This window comes from Callionymus lyra, chromosome 11 (genome assembly GCF_982586985.1).
Source record: "Callionymus lyra chromosome 11, fCalLyr1.hap1.1, whole genome shotgun sequence".
NCBI classification, from domain to species: domain Eukaryota; kingdom Metazoa; phylum Chordata; class Actinopteri; order Syngnathiformes; family Callionymidae; genus Callionymus; species Callionymus lyra.
In genome coordinates this window covers 16916165-16933844 of record NC_141828.1, presented here as the reverse complement: position 1 = coordinate 16933844, position 17680 = coordinate 16916165, and the positions used below count along the sequence as shown (strand labels likewise).

General features: G+C 35.2%; 1 protein-coding gene across 1 annotated transcript; it reads right to left on the bottom strand.

The window, feature by feature from the left end:
• Positions 1–6178: 6178 nt before the first annotated feature.
• Positions 6179–16301, bottom strand: kcnk1b (potassium channel, subfamily K, member 1b). Its single transcript, XM_087802923.1, has 3 exons — positions 15575–16301; positions 10790–11185; positions 6179–7886 (listed from the first exon to the last, which is right to left on the bottom strand). Exons 1-3 carry the CDS (start codon positions 15927–15929, stop codon positions 7630–7632), a joined length of 1008 nt encoding a protein of 335 aa, XP_087659049.1. The 5' UTR covers positions 15930–16301; the 3' UTR covers positions 6179–7629.
• Between the last annotated feature and the right edge of the window lie 1379 nt (positions 16302–17680).

Sequence of the window (17680 nt, the reverse complement as noted above, 5' to 3'; positions counted from 1 at the left end):
ATGATTCAATTTCGGTTAAATGTAATTTTTATTCCAGTTCAAAATGATTCAATTTCGGTCAAAAATTATTTGATTCCAGTTCAAAATGATTCAATTTCAGTTAACAAATGTTTGATTCCATTTCAAAATTATTCAATTTCGGTTAAAAATTGCTTGATTTCATTTCAAAATGATTTCATTTCAGTTCAAAAATTGTTTGATTTCAGTTCAAAATGATTCAATTTCGGTTAAAAATAGCTTAGTTTCAGTGGACAATTCTTATTAATGTTGATAATTGATGGGTTTTAGTTAATAATTGTTTGATTAGGGCGAATTATTGGTTCATTAAAGTAAAACAAATATTTGATTTCAATTCAAAATTGTGATCATATTTCAATTACATTTAACAAAAAACTAATAATTGACTGATTGCGGTTTATAATTGTGATTGCAGTTAAAAACAAAATGGTATATACCATATAAACCAAACCAAATTTGTGTACTATTGTATTAAAAGGTACAAATATTCACTGTAAACCAATTTTAAGGAAAATTTAATTTGATGAATTAAAAATTAAATTGAAAGAATATCAAACTCGTTCTCTCATGAAAAGTGTAATATAAAATATATAGTAACAATAGAGACATAGAGAGGTCGGCCTTACCTTGAGCGAGCAGGATAGTGTCCCAGGCAGGTCTCAGGTCTCTGGTCTCCTCGCTGCATTGCATCTGCATTCTGAGACCTCCTGACTGCAGAGAGCAGCACATTGACTGTTTTTTTTGGAAGACAGGTCTCGCATCGATCACTGACAAACCACACCTCGTACTGTGAAGGGGAACCTATGCTTACTCCAGCAAAAAAAAAGAAAAAAGAAAGTGGAATCAAGTCAACAACCTTCCGTCAAAAGTCTCAGGAGGAGAAGATCAAGTTCATCGAGCAGCTTCAGCCAAAGTCAAATCAATAGTCACAGTTTGGTTTGTGGCTACTACTGTGAGATACTAATAACTCTTCAACACACCCGCTCCTTTAATAGTTGTGTCCCAATGTTAAGATGACGAAAATTATCACAATTCTTTAAAAAATAATATTTCCAAATCTGTGATAATGCAAAAACACCCATGATCAATGTAATTTTACATTAAAGACATATAATTATAATAAATTAATAATGATTAAATCTGCTTTCAATATTATTGGATATTTATTAATTAATTAATTAATTATTGGTATTATTTATTGCATACAATACAATATAAATGCTTGAATAAGAACATGTAATTAAGAATAGTATAGATTATTTCCATTTAAAAGTAACTGTACTCTGTATTTGATAATAAATATAAAATTCAATATACGTGAACTCTTTTTACAATCATATTAAGATAATAAAATCAGCTTCTCATATTAGTTTTGTATGTACTACAATAATGTGAGTGTTTATTGTCGATGCATTTATAAATTACTAATGAAATAGACTCTGGTATATTATTCAATGTGGCCGCCCCAGCTCTTTCAAACAAACAGACAAGACTCTCCTTCAAAGTACTGTCCACAAAAGTGAAATAAATGTTACGTATTTCTTGGCTCTTGTTTCCAGTTTCACCGGCTTAGAACTGCACCAACACATCAATATTTAATGCAGCTCTCAGCCTGGATACAGTGTGAGAAACTGTAGCCAAATAGATACAGCACATTAAATCCCATTATTTACCAAGTATTTTTAAATCTCTTTTTTTAGCCCTCTTTATTTTTTATTAATTATTATCTTTCGCAGTGTCATGAAATCATTCATCACGTTCTAATCCCGTGCTGTGTTTGTAAAAAAAACCTGTTTGATGAAGCTCAGACAACAACAACACGAGCCTGTGGTGCGAAGATCCTGCGGGATTTCTTTAGGCTGCGTTTGTTATTCAGCAGCGTTGATTGTTAAGGTTGACACACAGCTGGAGAGCACACGGCAGAATATGGATGAGAGGACCTGAGGGTGGTTTTAATGCGTTCACATTTCAAGAGGGATACTCTCTTAACAAATCTCTTGTCTAATGTTGGCCTTGAGCTGCCTTTTTTGTACATTACATTGATAAACATGTTTATAACTATTTGATAACTTCAAAAACAACGTTTAAAATAATGGGTTTTGCTGTGTCGGGGCCGATAAAATCTCTAGAATGGAATCATTATTAAAGAAAATTATCATTTATCATGGACCTCACAAATATTGCAGTTGTTATTAAAAAGGGATTGTGTTCTTCCCGCCAGTAGATGCTCCATCATTCATATTTTCATTAGATTGAAACAGCAGCCGCTTCTCGTATCTCCTGAGGAGTCGAGTCTTACCGTGTAAGAAGCTGCTTCCGTGAGGGCTTTTGGTGTAATTGGTCACACTGTGTGATCACCCGGGACGATTTATAAGCAATTATACTTTGCTTGTTGTGTGTGGAAACATGAGGGAGGATTTATTACTTATCCTTGATATCAAGTTGACTAGTGGGTTGCAAGAACTCTGACACTTAAACTATCCAAACCGGAATTAAGCTCACTAGTGAACTAGTCATACCGTTTTACGTTACTAGTTTACAAGTAAAAGCAAAAAATTCACTGGGATCTGTTTTTTCTTTTCTCCAATAGTCTCACTTAAACTGTAAAATGACTTGAGATTCAAAATCACGTTAAATAAAATTGAATTGAATTGAACTAGTTTACTAGTTTCAATAAAATGGTTTATTAGGTTAACTCATAAGGTATAAGACACTGTGACTCTGGTCTGTGAAAGGTGCTTTACAAATAAAACTTACTTCCATGTAGTTGACCTCCCTTGTGAACATATGAGGATCAAATAATTAACCAGTGAACTAGTAACGGTCTTTATGTCAAATGTTTTCACTAGCTTAGGCGTAATTGACTTTACTGTTTCACTAGTGGGGGAGCATATTTGTTTACTAGACAACTAGTAACAACAATATAAAGACACTATTTATCTAGTTAGTCTGTTTTTTTACTCTTTAACATGTATGCAAGTTAACATGCTGCCTTTTCACCAGTAATTCTCAGGTCATGTTGGTCAAATATGTTTTGGGTTTGTAACTAGTTAACTAGTGCTCATTATGCCTTTCAATAGTGAACTACTGTAGTATACACTTTGAGGACCAGTATTTAACTAGTGCTGTTGCAAAAGGGTTTACTAGTGAACTAGTGACTGCCTTATTGTTAGTCCACTAGTAAACATGTTGGAATCCAAATAGTTCACTAGTAAACATATTGGAATAAAACTAGTTTACTAGTAAACAAATTGGAATAAGACTATTTCACTAGTAAACCTATTGGAATAAAACTAGTTCACTAGTAAACATGTTGTAATCAAAATAGTTCATTAGTAAACATATTGGACTATAACTAGGTCATTAGTAAACATATGGGAATAAGACTGGTTCATTAGTTAACATATTGGAATCAAACTAGTTCACTAGTAAACAAATTGGAATCAAACTAGTTCACTAGTAAACATGTTGTAATCAAAATATTTCATTAGTAAACAAATTGGACTATAACCAGTTCATTAGTAAACATATGGTAATCAAACTAGTTCACTAGTAAACAAATTGGAATCAAACTAGTTCACTAGTAAAAATATGGGAATACAACTAGTTCACTAGTAAACATATTGGAATCAAACTAGTTCACTAGAAAATGGTTGGTATAAAACTGGTTCACTAGTAAAGCTATTGGAATAAAACTTTTCACTAGTAAACATATTGGAATCAAACTAGTTCACTAGTAAGGGCAAAAACGGATGAAGTAATAAACTAGTGATCATACTGGTCTAAACTATATAACTAGTGAATGTTTTAGCCTACACTAGTAAACTAGTATAATAAAACGTTATGCAATAGTTCACTAGTAAGATTATTTTAGGTTTTACCAGTTTACGTGTCAGTTTTTGCAACACACCAGTCAACTTGTGGGTGTTGAAAACACGTGACATCAAGGATGAGGAACAGATCCTCACTCGGCTGCACATCAGAAGAGAAGAAATGTTCAGTCTCTTGTTTTCAGACCCTAAACATGCTGTTGTTTTTGTCAATCCTCCTTCTTTCACAACGAGACGTGGCTTATGGAAATACGAACCATAACTGGGAGGCCAGTCGTACAGGCTGCAGATACTTTTCCTGCAGAACAGGAGAGAAATAGCTCAAGAGTTTGCCTGCGGCGTCCAATTACCATCTTCCTCTGCTCGTCTCCTTGCCTCGCTCCTTCTGGTCCTGTCACTTTTCTCGCATGATATGCAAGACACAGTTAACTGGAGCAGAGTGTGGGCCCGGCTTTGTGTAAGACTAAAGATACATGGATATACTTTCTCATACCTCTGTGATTTAACATGGAAATACAACATCTTTTTACTCATCGTTAGATTTTGTTCTTTCACTATGAAGTCGATGTTTGGCTGAAGTGAGTTTTTTTTAAAACCTAGTTGTTGGATTAATGAGGTGACAAAATAATCTCAACAATGACTCAAGTACCATAATGAACTGGAGCAATTAGATTTAAGATTAGTTTAAGTTACACCTCCAAGTGAATCATGGACTAAAAGTAAATTATGATTCATTTAAATGTCTATAATTGTTTTTAATTCATTTTCTTATTTATTTTTTAATTAACTATCAAATCTTAACAATATCAATATCCAAACGTACATTTATTAAGACACTTAACAGTTTAAATAAAACTATATAGAGACCAACAGGTGCCAGCGAATCAACAATGATAGACATTGCGGGGTGAAAACTTTTAAAAACCCAGAAAGAAACCTTGAGCAGAACCTGTCTTCTGCTGTGACCAACTGGATGGGAGGAGAGAGACAGATGGGATGGATTACCAAGTATAAAAACATTAATTTCCCACCAATATTACTTCTATGTCTTTATCTTATCTACATTAATCAACACATTGTCTGATGTAAATTTGACGCTGGACTTTCCATAGACTGGCGTTAGCTCATTCACTGTTCTGCCTGTGGTTTGTCATCAACCTGCTCTGGATTTTTGCTATTTTGTTTGGATTTATTTAACATTGGAACTTGGACTAAGAGATCAGACTCGAAATTTGTTTGCTGCTATCTTGTGGTCCTTGTTAGTATTGCATTTTGGTTGGACTCCTGCTGTTTGTTTCTCTAAATTAAAACATGTTTGTTCATTTTATCTTGTGTCTTGTGCATTGTCTTTGGCACTCCTATGCATCTTTTATGAAATATTTATTTTACTATCTCGCTAATGGTACTGTGGTGAGGATGCCGAACAAAACTCCAGTTGACTTGTTAGATGTTGAGGGGAAAGTGTTCATAGTCTTGATGGATAATTATAAAAATGTATGCTGCAAGAGTTGGAGACTAGAGGCAGCAAACAGAAACAGTTGATAGTGGAAACGCTACTGCTTGAGGCCTCCTGTGCTGCTACAGTCCCAGTGTGTGTACGACGCAAGATATAAATAGAGTTGCTTCACCATCAGAAAGCAGTGCTCAGGGGCAGAAGCCAGCAGTTGCCTCAGCTCGACTACACCAACAACCCCGTCCTGAGAAGCGGCTTAAGCTTCGGATTTCTGTTGCACCTCACAAGTTCTTGGTTGCACCATTATTCCTTGATGCTAACCTGATCTGATGAAACCTTGATCATCCCAGAGTTTGAAAGTAAACCCGGGATTAGTTTTTTTGTGTGTTGCTTAATGGCACAAGGTCATGGCAGCATTTAAAAACGGATTCATAAGTCACTCATACTTACTACCAGCGAACCTAATGATATTAATCTATATTCTATATATTAAAAGCATTTATTTCCATACTTTAGTCAAGTTGAATTAAACAAGAAAGGATTAAGCTAATTTTATGCTATTTTTTCTCATATTTTAGAACCTGAAGTTGTTTTGTTTTTTTTGCATAAATCATTATATTCTTTATCAGAAGCTCTAGAGGTAATTTATTTAATAAAATCACCAGAAATCATTTTTCAGTATACTTATTAAAAAAAGACCAACAAATGTTTATTTTTTTAATCATATATATATAGAGTTTGTTTTAATAAATTATTCTTCTTTTTTCGCTCCAATGTTCTTTAGCTCAGAAAACAAATATTCTTGCCTTTAATGCAATTTTAACATCCAGCAAAGCCAAATTAACAACACCTTAACACAATAAAAATACACAACCGGAGCAGTTAATAAACCACCACTTTATTTGAGACACAATGATACTACAAAGCTCATGGATTTTTAAAATGAATGAAATGCTTTCGCTACATTGACACAGTAGCACGAAAAACAAACTGCACAAATTCAGTTCTATGCTGTTTTCAAATACTTAAATAAGCGTAAATAAATAACGTTGGTCCGAGGCATCACAGGCACATTTAAAAAGACACACTGCACATGAAGAAACTGCAGTGAAACAATGACAGTAGTGACGAGAGGATGACACGTTTCTCTTATCTAGCGTTTACTAGAAAACAGTAGCGTGGCTGACTCGAACAGATCGAATTAGAGATGACGGATACAGTGTTTGTGCTTCACACGTTCTGTTTTCAGTAAACACGCGACCATCTGTTGCGCAACCGTTCCCTTCTTGGTTGGCTTCAAGAAGATCTGACGTGGCTTCATGCGTCGACTCATTAAGATAAACATTTATAGCCACCAGTCGTTGAACTTATTTTAAATCTGTGATAAATAAGTCGTCATATAGCAGGTGCATTTATGCAAGTGAATAACAAAGGATCTCCAGGACCTCCATTCAAGGGTCCACACAGGGATTTCAACCGACAACTTTCTTCACTAGTCATCATGAGTAGGGATCTGATGAAGTAGTGTCATTATTTTCCACTAGATGGCGGTCTCTATTTCCCTTTGTTTTGAACAACTGTTCAAATGAAACATCACATCATGTTTAAACTGACGGCGCCACCTACTGACCTCTAAACGACATGACAGTGCTTCATGAAGCTTCGTCGTGCCCCATCACTAACTACGAGCTAACCAGTACCTAAAGTGTGTTCCCTTCTTTTGTGATGTAGCTTGAAAAAATATATACAATTTATACATTCAAATACAGTCATATTGCTCACAGCAATCATCAAGCCTTCTCAGGTGGAATATTTAAAGTAACATCTGCAGTCAGGATATCGTAAGAGAAATTTCCCTTTAGTATTCAGTTGCACCAATCAGTCCCTGTAGATGTACAAATTGACAAAGTCATGAGATGTGGACGGATTCCCTTTTTTTTTTACGCACAGTCAAGTCACAACTGTGTTATTTATCAAGAATATGAGCGGATAATTTTTTGTTTAAAACGTCTACGCTTGAAGTGCAAGTGACTTATTTTAAGATACTGCATTTACGCAAGTGCCCATACCCATAATGCATTGAGACATATATAAATATCAGAGATTATTTATCAGTAAAATGCAATTTAAGGACCTCAGTCTTAATTAAAAGGAATTAAAAAAGTACTGTCATTTGTTTAAGTACTTCAATAAATTATAAAAGATTATGATTTATCTCAGCAATTTAGTTTAGAGGACTTTTTACTTTTAAAAATGTTTTTATCCTAACTTTTCAAAAGTTATATTTTCGTCCTGCCTTCATTTTTTTGTGGTACCAGTCATTCTCAGCTACTGGAGCATGGGGTCGTCACTGGGAGTGGACAGGCTCGTCACACTGATGAAAAGTTGAGTTTTGTCCTCGGCGGGGATGACGGACATGTCGGAGACGGTGGTGAAGGCGAGGTGGTCGTGGTCCAGGATGGACAGCTGGTCGTTGGCCGTGTCCTTCTTCAGGTAGAACATCTTCCTCAGCTGCTTCAGCTGCTGCAGCTCGCAGAAGGTTTCCAGGACCACCAGCATGGCGACCAGGCCCGTGATCAGGTAAACTGTAGAATGAGAGAGAAATCATGACTTTCAAGTGCAAGTATTCGAACACTAGAGGGCGGTGTTCGTTTAATCATACAAACGACACAACTGTAACATGGTGATGGAAAAAACAATATAAAGACACACTATCATATTAAAAAAGCTGAAAATGTTTGGCGTGTTTGGCCAAAAATAGTCCCATGAGAAACTAAAAGAAATATCTTCTCGGCATAGTTAATTGATGCCTTCAGTATATCACATAACATAATGCTTGTAATAAGAAGACAAACACGATTATAAGCCTTTATAGCGACATCCATGAACCTTATAAATGCATAATAATGTTCCATGAACATGTTTTTTAGTTCAACACGTTCATAGAAAGTGTTTGCAATAACCACAAATGTGACTTTACGTCAGGGGTGACCAACTCTATCAAAAAAGAAGGGCCAAAAACGTTCAGAAATACAAAAAAAATGTATTCAATGGTGTATAATTACCATCAAATTTTCCTTAACCTCAGTTTTAAGGTTACCTGAAGTCTCTATATAGCAGATATAGCAAAGCGCACAAAATTCTCCTTCCCATGATGCAACACTAATAGACTCAGGGACTCATTCATTCTTCGTGCTATTAGACTGTTTAATTCTGAGTTTGGGGGCAGAAGTGGCGCAGAGAGATGATGATATTCTATGTTAATCTTTGTATCCTTTGTCTTTGTTGTCTGTTCTCTGATCTATGTTCTTTATCTTAGAAACGTTGTTCTTGTTCTGTATTGCTGTGTGCTGGCTGGAAAAATGATCTATCTATATCTTATATTTGAAATTCATAATCTTCGTTTCTTAGCTTTTATTTTTTATTTTTTACAATTACATCTCTAAACGTATATTAATATACATTGTGTTTCACACACTGTCCAGTCCTGTCTTAAATACTGCAATTAATATTTATTAATGCATCGATAAGACAGATGAATTTGCCCGTATTATCCAAACATTAATCACCCAAGTATCAAAGCTACATTTTTATTATTTTTAAGGGTGTGACTTTGTTTGCATTGCCTGTATTTATTCTGGGAAAAGAAATGGAACAGCTGATCGCATAAGTCAACAGAAAGTCCAATGTGCAAACATGGCATTAAACACTCGAAGACGTTTTTGTTCGGTCCCTCTATTGGCACTGACTACATTATTTTTACAAGCTTTGATTATGTGTCAGGATGCGTGACGTACACACCCACGCAAGGCAGGTGTTTCGGCATTTCAGCGAAGCGTTACACAAACATGAATGCATATCCACAACACAGAAGAATCTCACGATCCGTGCCTTTTTAATTGTAGCCGACTACAGGAATCTACAGGAATTCTATTCATTAAATTAATGAATTTAACAATGAAACCATTTATAAGCATGAGTCTGTGTTAATGTAAACATCTTCATATTACTCAATACCATTAATACCTATGTTTGAGTGAAGTGTGTACAGTTTTTGTATTTGTTGTGAGTTGACTTGAGTACTCATCAGAGTGGTATTTGTTGCGATAGATGAAACTACAGTTGTTTAAATTGTAGTGTCTGTGGTTGACTTATTAGTCATAATTTAAGTAGTAAATAGTCTTCAGTAGTGTTAATGAGGCATCATGAAACAGCTTACTAGATCTCCCTCTAAGTTCGTAAATGAATACTAAAGTAAGTAAGTAAGTAATTTTTATGTGTATTGTGTTTGTATAGCGCTTTTAAAGGAAATTTCTCTCACCATTTTCTGATCTGCTTTGACTAATTTACTAATTTATTAGAACTAGAAAATATGGATACACCTAATATTGCAACATGTTTTTATGGTAACATGCGGAAAATAGACATTACAAATATATAAAATTACTTTTTAGGGGTCACTTTCCATTCATGTTTTTATTTTTAATCATAGTTCTTTTATGTATTAAATTTGAATAAAATGTCTATAAAATAAAACATTTAATTTTTGCATTTACAAATAAAATACAAATATTGAAGATTTTATGCAATTAAACCTGGTATTAATCTTATTTTAATACTTAATTAGGCCATTATTATTATCATATAATGTATTTAATACTTCTTTTTTTTTTTTAAATAACCAGATTATTAAGTTATCCTGACATGACATGACATTGCCTGAGTCTCGTCTCGTCTTGACATGTCGAGGTACTATTTAAAGAGTAAAACTCGCAAAAAAGAGTGAAAAACAAACAGCATCTTGTTGTCGACAAATAACCCCAGGGCACCAAATAATTCAGCATTATGTTAAGCTTAACTTTCAATGCACTGAAACTTCTTTTTTTGACTACGGGATCAGTTGCACCGGAGAAAGGAATAAAAAAACGTAGTCAATTTAGAGAACATTATATGATAAAAGAGGTTAAGAAGAGAGTGCAGGCAGGGTGGAACTAACATGGACAACTGGCTGGGGCGAGGAGAAGCAACAAGTGTAAATTGTAAAAATTGGAATAAACATGGAAGCCTTTGTACTAATGTTATTTAAATCCACATGAGACTCCTTACTAATAATACTATGATGGATAATGCTAGTTCAGTTTACAATTTAATTTTGCTTTTATTAGATTGTTGTCTAGAAAGACCTGATGATGCTCGATGTTTTTATGTGGTTATTAGAAAGAGAACATGTTTACATAAGGTCATAATTTCAGCCAGAGGAGAGAAAAATAACATTGTTATGAAGCAACTTTCTTCCAATATTGACAACCCACTGCCAAGCTAACAAGGTTAGCGTTGCCTTGGCTCAGCACAATCATTGACAATCGAGTTGGAACCAGATAAAAAAAGCAATAAAAACATACTTAGGAGTTATTATTCTTGGTGGAATTGACCTCAATTGTTAAGCACAGTGTGAACGCATTCTTGAAGAAGACCATCTGAAACTCACCCGTGATTCCGACTTTGTAGAGCTCCCTAAATTTCTGGTTGGCGGACTCTCCGGGCACGTAGTCGCCCAGGCCGATGGTGCTGAGGGAAATGAAGCAGAAGTAGAACGACTCCAAAAAGTTCCAGTTGTCCTCCAGCGACGAGAAGATGGCCCCGGGGATGAGGAAGAAAAAGGCCACGGCGGACATGGCTAGGAGGGAGGCGTGGACGATGGCGACCAGAGGTTTGGAAAAGCCCCAGTGAGTGTGGAAGTACATGATGGGCCTGTGGGTGCAGTAGACCATGATCCTTTGCACCACAGCGGTGAGGAAGAGGAGGGTGAACGGGATGCCGATCACCGAGTAGATGATGCAGAAGGCTTTGCCAAGGTCCGACAGTGGAGCCGTGTGGCCGTAACCTAGGAAATAAAACGAAACCGGTTCACCCTAAATCATTTATACAAGACAAACATTTTAAATCGATGCTCTTCCTGGTCCCGGACTTGTCATACTACAAGTAATATTTTTCTTCCTCATTCACATTCCACGGGTTGATGTTACTAACAAGAATGCTGGGACTTTCCAGCAAGTATGTGTAAATTAAAAACATCCCTTTTCTCGTGAGTAAGACAACTTCCTGAGGAAACTCATTTAAAAGATTGAAATAGCTGAAAATAAAAGACTTAAAATCAAAGAAGTGGTAGGATTATAAATCCTAATATAAAAAATGAAATCTGGATATACAGTACCTAAAATACAAAATTATACATGTATAAGTGACATTAAAGTTGTAAAATCAATGTCTTTAATCTATGTTTGTGTCTGATATCTTCTTGGCCTCATGATCCAACATTTTGAAAGGAAGAGCAAGTGTACCTTCATTTTTTTTTACCACTCTATCGCTAGATATCGTTTTTAAATGTGTTTGTTTATTTGTAATGCATTACTATAATAAAAGGGTGAAAGTTATTTGACTTTTAAACACTATTTAATCTAATAAAATGATTTATTCCCAGTTTTCTTTACTTTTTGGTATTTTCCTTTTTAAGATCATCTGTTTTGCATGATATGTGAGACACCTTTGAAGTAACTTATTAACTTAGTACTTGATTAATAATAATACCAATTGAAACTTTGACACGATTCATTGTAAAGCGGCGGATAACAAATTTGAACAGCGAGGGTTAGTCAAGAAAAAACCTTTGAAAAAGTCAAACCAAAAGAATCTGATCTTATCATTAGCGTTGAGACACGGAGAAAAACACGCAGCTCGACGGTTCAAGTTATCGTACTCATCTGTGTATGTTGAAACCTCACTGATAACTGGCTGCCGACTCGGAGTAAAGTTCTTTAAATTGTCTGACAGACAAAGTATGAACGTTCAAAAGATACCGACTTTGCTCTCTGTTGATTCGAAGACTGTTGCCGCGAGATATTTTTTTTGTTTGCTCAGTTTCTTTCAAGAATCCTATCCAAAAAACCTTCATTTATTCAGTGTCTGCTTGTTTGTTCGTCAAACAAGGTTGCTAAATTGAATATCATGTTAGAGTCTTAACTGCCAGATTAAACTTTGAATGAACTCAAACTACTAAAGTACTTCATGAAGAGATATATATGTGTGTCACTACACAAGCTATTTATGATCAGTTGACTTAACTGGGCCTGGTAAGAATTAGATAAGATAAAGCAATAAAAAAAAAAAGAGGGAGAGCATTAACCCTATTTCCTGGTGCACACAGTGAATATAGAGCATTAAAATCATTAGATTGCTACATAAAAATACATGGTATTTAACTTTAACTCAGCATAAAATAAATGTGTCCGAAATCAGGCTTAAAGAGAAAATCCGTCCTTCAAGAAATATTTATTTTGAATTTATTAACTCAGATAACTAATAACAGTAATATGTCAGTGGGGTGCAGTGGGGTGCACGTTGATTTCTACCTTGTGTACTTAAGTTTTACAATTAAACAACAACAAGAGTAGTTTAAAACTAATGCTGCACATTATATTAGTCACTGTGTCAACATTCTTTTGAGCAGCAAGACAGAATGGACGTTTTTCTTTGAGTACTTTCTCTTTTATCCCTGTATATATAATTGCAGTATCAAGAATATGGTCCTAATACAATGTGGATCTGACTGATGGAAAAATGGGGTTAAACAGTACTTTTCTGTTGTGTTCTAAATTACACTACTTTACATAACCTGTTGAAACCTGAGCTTTTGTCCCATTTTTTTTTTTTTTTAGTGCAATATGAGACGAAAAACAGCCAAATACACAACATTGGACAATTAAAGTGTGCAAAAGTCCTTTTTGTAAAGAATTCAAAATGACCTTATATGTCGAGAAATGGCCTAATGCTACAATATCTTTGATGCTATATTAAACTCAGCATAATATGCTGGACAGATCATACGTTTCTGGAGGTTAAAACTGAGAGAAAACAGCAGGAACATGTACAAATAACTTTCCATTTGCTAAATCCTTAATATCAACATAGAATTCAGGTTTTTTTTACATTGCAAGATACTATTGACATTTTTTTTCCACTGATAAATATTGTATTTGATTATTGATCCGAAGACAAATGATATCAATGAACTGTGACAATCTAAAAAGCTGATTAAAATGATAACTTTTGACAAACAGTTATATCAAGCAGGAAGTATTTTATTTCATTATGCATTTTAAATGGCTCAATATTTTTCGCCTTGAGTCTTCGCAACTATAAAAACATCTTTAGCGATTTAAATGTAGTGCTCTGGGGCTCTTGATGATCCCTTCACACATTGGGTTGGCCACACACTTTTTTGTTTGTAGGACAAATGTTTTCTTTGGTTATAAAGAGGCCAGAGGTTCTAAAAGATGCAAATCGCGAATGGCTCTTCTTCGGGTGCAGAAGTGATGGTGTTTTCCTCACTTTCATATAACACTTCCCCTTCTTATCTCCACTTCCTCTTTTTTTTTTCATTTATAGCGCCACTGATTTATTATAAGAAAATTCAAAATTTGAAACCAAAACCAAGTTTTGTGGATAAGTACACCAAAGTTAAAACACAAACTAGTAACAATGACTCTAAACATCTGCTTAGAAAAGTGATAGCAAAGATATTGTAGTGGGTCGTCAAACCAAAAGACCAAAGTACTAAATAAGAATAAGTATGGACAAAATAAAAAAAATGGAATCCTATAAATAAAAATAAAGGTGAATAAAAAGTCACATATGTTTCATTACTCATCATGACTTAATAATAACATTTTAGTTATAGATGAATCATACCTTTTTTCAATAAAATTTGTAAATATCTGAATAATATATTGAAGAATTTAACAAAATATTGAGGCAATATAAAACTATTGTTTTATTGCAGGGATATATTATTTATTTTAAATTATTAGTTTCATTATCTATATGTAATTCTATGTTGCCACCACAATAACTCCAGTATTGTGTTTACAACAATGGCAACAAAGGTTTTCTGATCATGATTCTTTTGCACTTTCATTAAAAAGGGTTAATTCATGTTTAGTTTGTTTTTTTCTGTCACTTTCTTGTGTGTTATCTTACTTCCTTCTTGTATTCTATACTGCCACCACTATGCTGTGGTTACAACACTGGCAATTCAAGTTTCTGTTTCTGATAAATAAAACTTATATAGCCTACTCCCATCAGTATGTGTGAATGGCTGTCAAAGCGCTTTGTGACCCTGGTCTAGAAAGGTGCTATATAAATAGATATTATTATTATTATTATTATTATTATTATTATTATTATAATATAACAAACAATAAAACAGAAAGGGGACTCAAGAAACATTTGGACCTTAAATAAATAGACAATCCTTCATAAAACATCTTAAGACATTTTTATTCATGCAGGCTTTTCCTTGATTCCGTGTTATTCTCTGTGTTATCTTGACCTTTTAAGTATGTATTTTATTGAGTATTATTTGGATTGTTTAAGCGCTTTGTGAATCCTGGTCTAAATAAAAAGCACTCTATAAATATAAATGACTTACTTACAATACGTTTATTATAGTTGGATATTATAAATACCATGTTTAGACTTAGATTGTGTCATCTGGTTCTTTCTCTTTATGTTCTTGTTCTTATTTTATTTTGATATTTGATATTTTTTCAGATTTTTTCAGATATTTTCCACTGTCATTTCATGGGGGCCACTTGAATAAAGAACTTGAGGCCCCCCAGTAAGCACTACATTAATATCGTCATAGGAAATATAAATAGTATGTATTTTATTGAGTATTATTTTGATTGTTTAAGCGCTTTGTGATACTGGTCTAAAAAAAAGCCCTCTATAAATATGTATGACTTACTTACAATAAGTTTAAAGTATATTATAGTTGGATATTATAAATACCATGTTTAGACTTAGATTGTGTCATCTGGTTCTTTCTCTTTATGTTCTTGTCCTTATTTTGTTTTTGATTTATTTTTTATAAAAAATTGCTGTATGTATTGGCTATTGGAAAAAAAACAATTTCCCGAAGGAGACCTCCTGAGGGATCAATAAAGTTTTACCTTACCTTACCTTTATTTTTTCAGATATTTTCCACTGTCATTTCATGGGGGCCACCTGAATAAAGAACTTGAGGCCCCCCAGTTAAGAACTACATTAATATCGTCATAGGAATGATAAATAGTATGTATTTTATTTAATCTTGAATTACTTTTCCTTTCTATTTACATTTACGATGCTTTATTGTGCTGTAAAACCTGTATTATTTTTACAATCCAGCTTGATATTTAGTCGTGGTTCCAGCAGAGGCCTCAGCCGGACTCACCTGTGGTGGAGAGCACGGTGCTGGCGAAGAACAGGGACGAGGTGAAGTCCCAGTTCCAGTTGGAGGACGCGTTCTTCAGCACCGACACGCCGTAGCTGCTGGCGTCGAGCGCCTTCTCCAGGAAGCGTTCGAGTCGCTCCTCGGTGAGACAGTCGTTCTCCAGCAGGAACTGCTTCTTCATCGCCCGCAGCTCCTGCCGGAGCGCGTCCTCGTAGGGCAGCTCCACCGAGGAGAAGACCACCGCGCCGAACACCAGGTACAGGACATACCCGAGCAGCAGCGACACGAAGAACCACGTCGAGCGATGGTTCTGGATCAGACGGAAACACGAGCTGCTGGCCAGCGACTGGAGCATAGTGAAGAACCAAACAACCCTGACAAGATAATAATAATAATAATAATAAATACAAATACAAGTGCGGGGATGAACACAGGCGCCTGACGTCACAGAGGCAGGACAACACAATAAAGGATGTGGAACCTGCTCTGACACCTGCTGCGTTCACGTCGGTGGGAAATGTGAATAGCGATTGGGAAAGTACAGCGAGGAACTAAAATCGTGGAAAGTATGAGTTGGTGTTTTGAGTCGCAGGTGAAATACTACGTCACACAGTACAAGTGCGACACTATTTCTTTTTTCTTTTTTTTTAGAGAAAATCGATTCAGCACTTTTGCTTGTTTTGTTATTTGTATAAGGATTGGAAAAAACGACGTCTCGTGTTGCTTAAATAAATAAATGGATACCTTCGTTTTATTTCCCGTGTCTTTCTTTAAGTGTATATACTTAAAAGCGGAGTCGTTTAGCAACATATTTTCATTTATTGTTTGGTGTTAGATTTCGGTTCCCAAAATTCCGGGCTTCGTCGCTCAAGTGAAGGCATCAAATGATGTCGCGCTAACAAAGGCCGCTTGACGTAAGAGAACCTGTGTAGTCATAATAACATAGTCATTATTATTTAAAACATGTCGTGCATTCATCTGTTTAAAGGTTCTGGCGATGGAGATAATAATACAAACTGATGTTCTATAAATAATAAACACAATAATTAAAGTATGAACTTGTTTTTAATTGAGATTAAATTGGACTTTTCCTTTGTGCAATTTCACGCCTGATGAAATAATAAAAGACAGGTGAAATGATTCATGAATCATTATAAACTATGATGAATAACATCGCCTTCAGGCGGGTGTCGTACTCGCTCACAAAAGTGGCCAATTTTAAAAGCATGTCAGATCCAATGCCAATCGCAATTCTTAATAGTCAATGACTGACAGGGCAAAATGGAAGGTTACAGTTATCAATCTCCTCCTCGATTAAATCAAATTATGCCCCAAGTGCTATATATAATAAAAGGACTATTAGTAATCTTAGTCTGGATGGTTGACACTATTGATATAGTATTGGGGGCCCCAGGATGCAGCTGTGTAGTGAAGAAACTGTGTAATGATACTACCATCTAAATTTGAAAATGATGCCAGGTTTTAGTGAATCAGTGGATTAGAGCGAAAGCCTAGTGTGCCATCTAGTGGCCTTTCAAAATGAAGACACTGTAGTATAATACCTCATGCGCTGTTTCATGAGGCCCCATCACTAGTAAGATTAAATGTACCACCCCATATTCAAAACTGAAACTGTAATTCAGAGCGTTCAAACTTAATCACAACAGGGAACAATATATACATACATATACATATGATAGTCGATAAGTACCATAAGATAACTATAAGTACCTCTGTGTGTGGCTGGACAGTAAACTGGACTGGTCCTGCAACACAGACCATGTATATAAGAAAGTTCAGAGTAGACTGTACTTTCTGAGGAGACTTCGATCATTTAACATCTGCAAGAAACTCCTCTGCATGTTCTACCAGTCTGTGGTGGCCAGTGTCCTGTTCTATGCTGTGGTGTGTTGGGGTGGGAATGTATCCAGGAGGAGGGTCAACAGGTTGGACAGATTGATCAGAAAGGCTGGCTCTGTGGTTGGCATGAAGCTGGACTCACTGGTGACAGTTGCTGAGAGGAGATCATTGAACAAACTACTGTCCATCATGGATGATGACAGTCATCCTCTCAACACTGTCATCAGTGAGCAGAGAAGCAGATGA

Excerpts from the sequence above, each read along its gene's own strand:
- kcnk1b (XM_087802923.1), bottom strand. The coding sequence starts at position 15,929 with ATGCTCCAGTCGCTGGCCAGCAGCTCGTGTTTCCGTCTGATCCAGAAC. Across the intron at positions 11,186-15,574 it reads CACCGTGCTCTCCACCACAG|GTTACGGCCACACGGCTCCA; the intron begins GTGAGTCCGGCT and ends TTTATTTCCTAG. Across the intron at positions 7,887-10,789 it reads CTACAAAGTCGGAATCACGG|TTTACCTGATCACGGGCCTG; the intron begins GTGAGTTTCAGA and ends CTCATTCTACAG.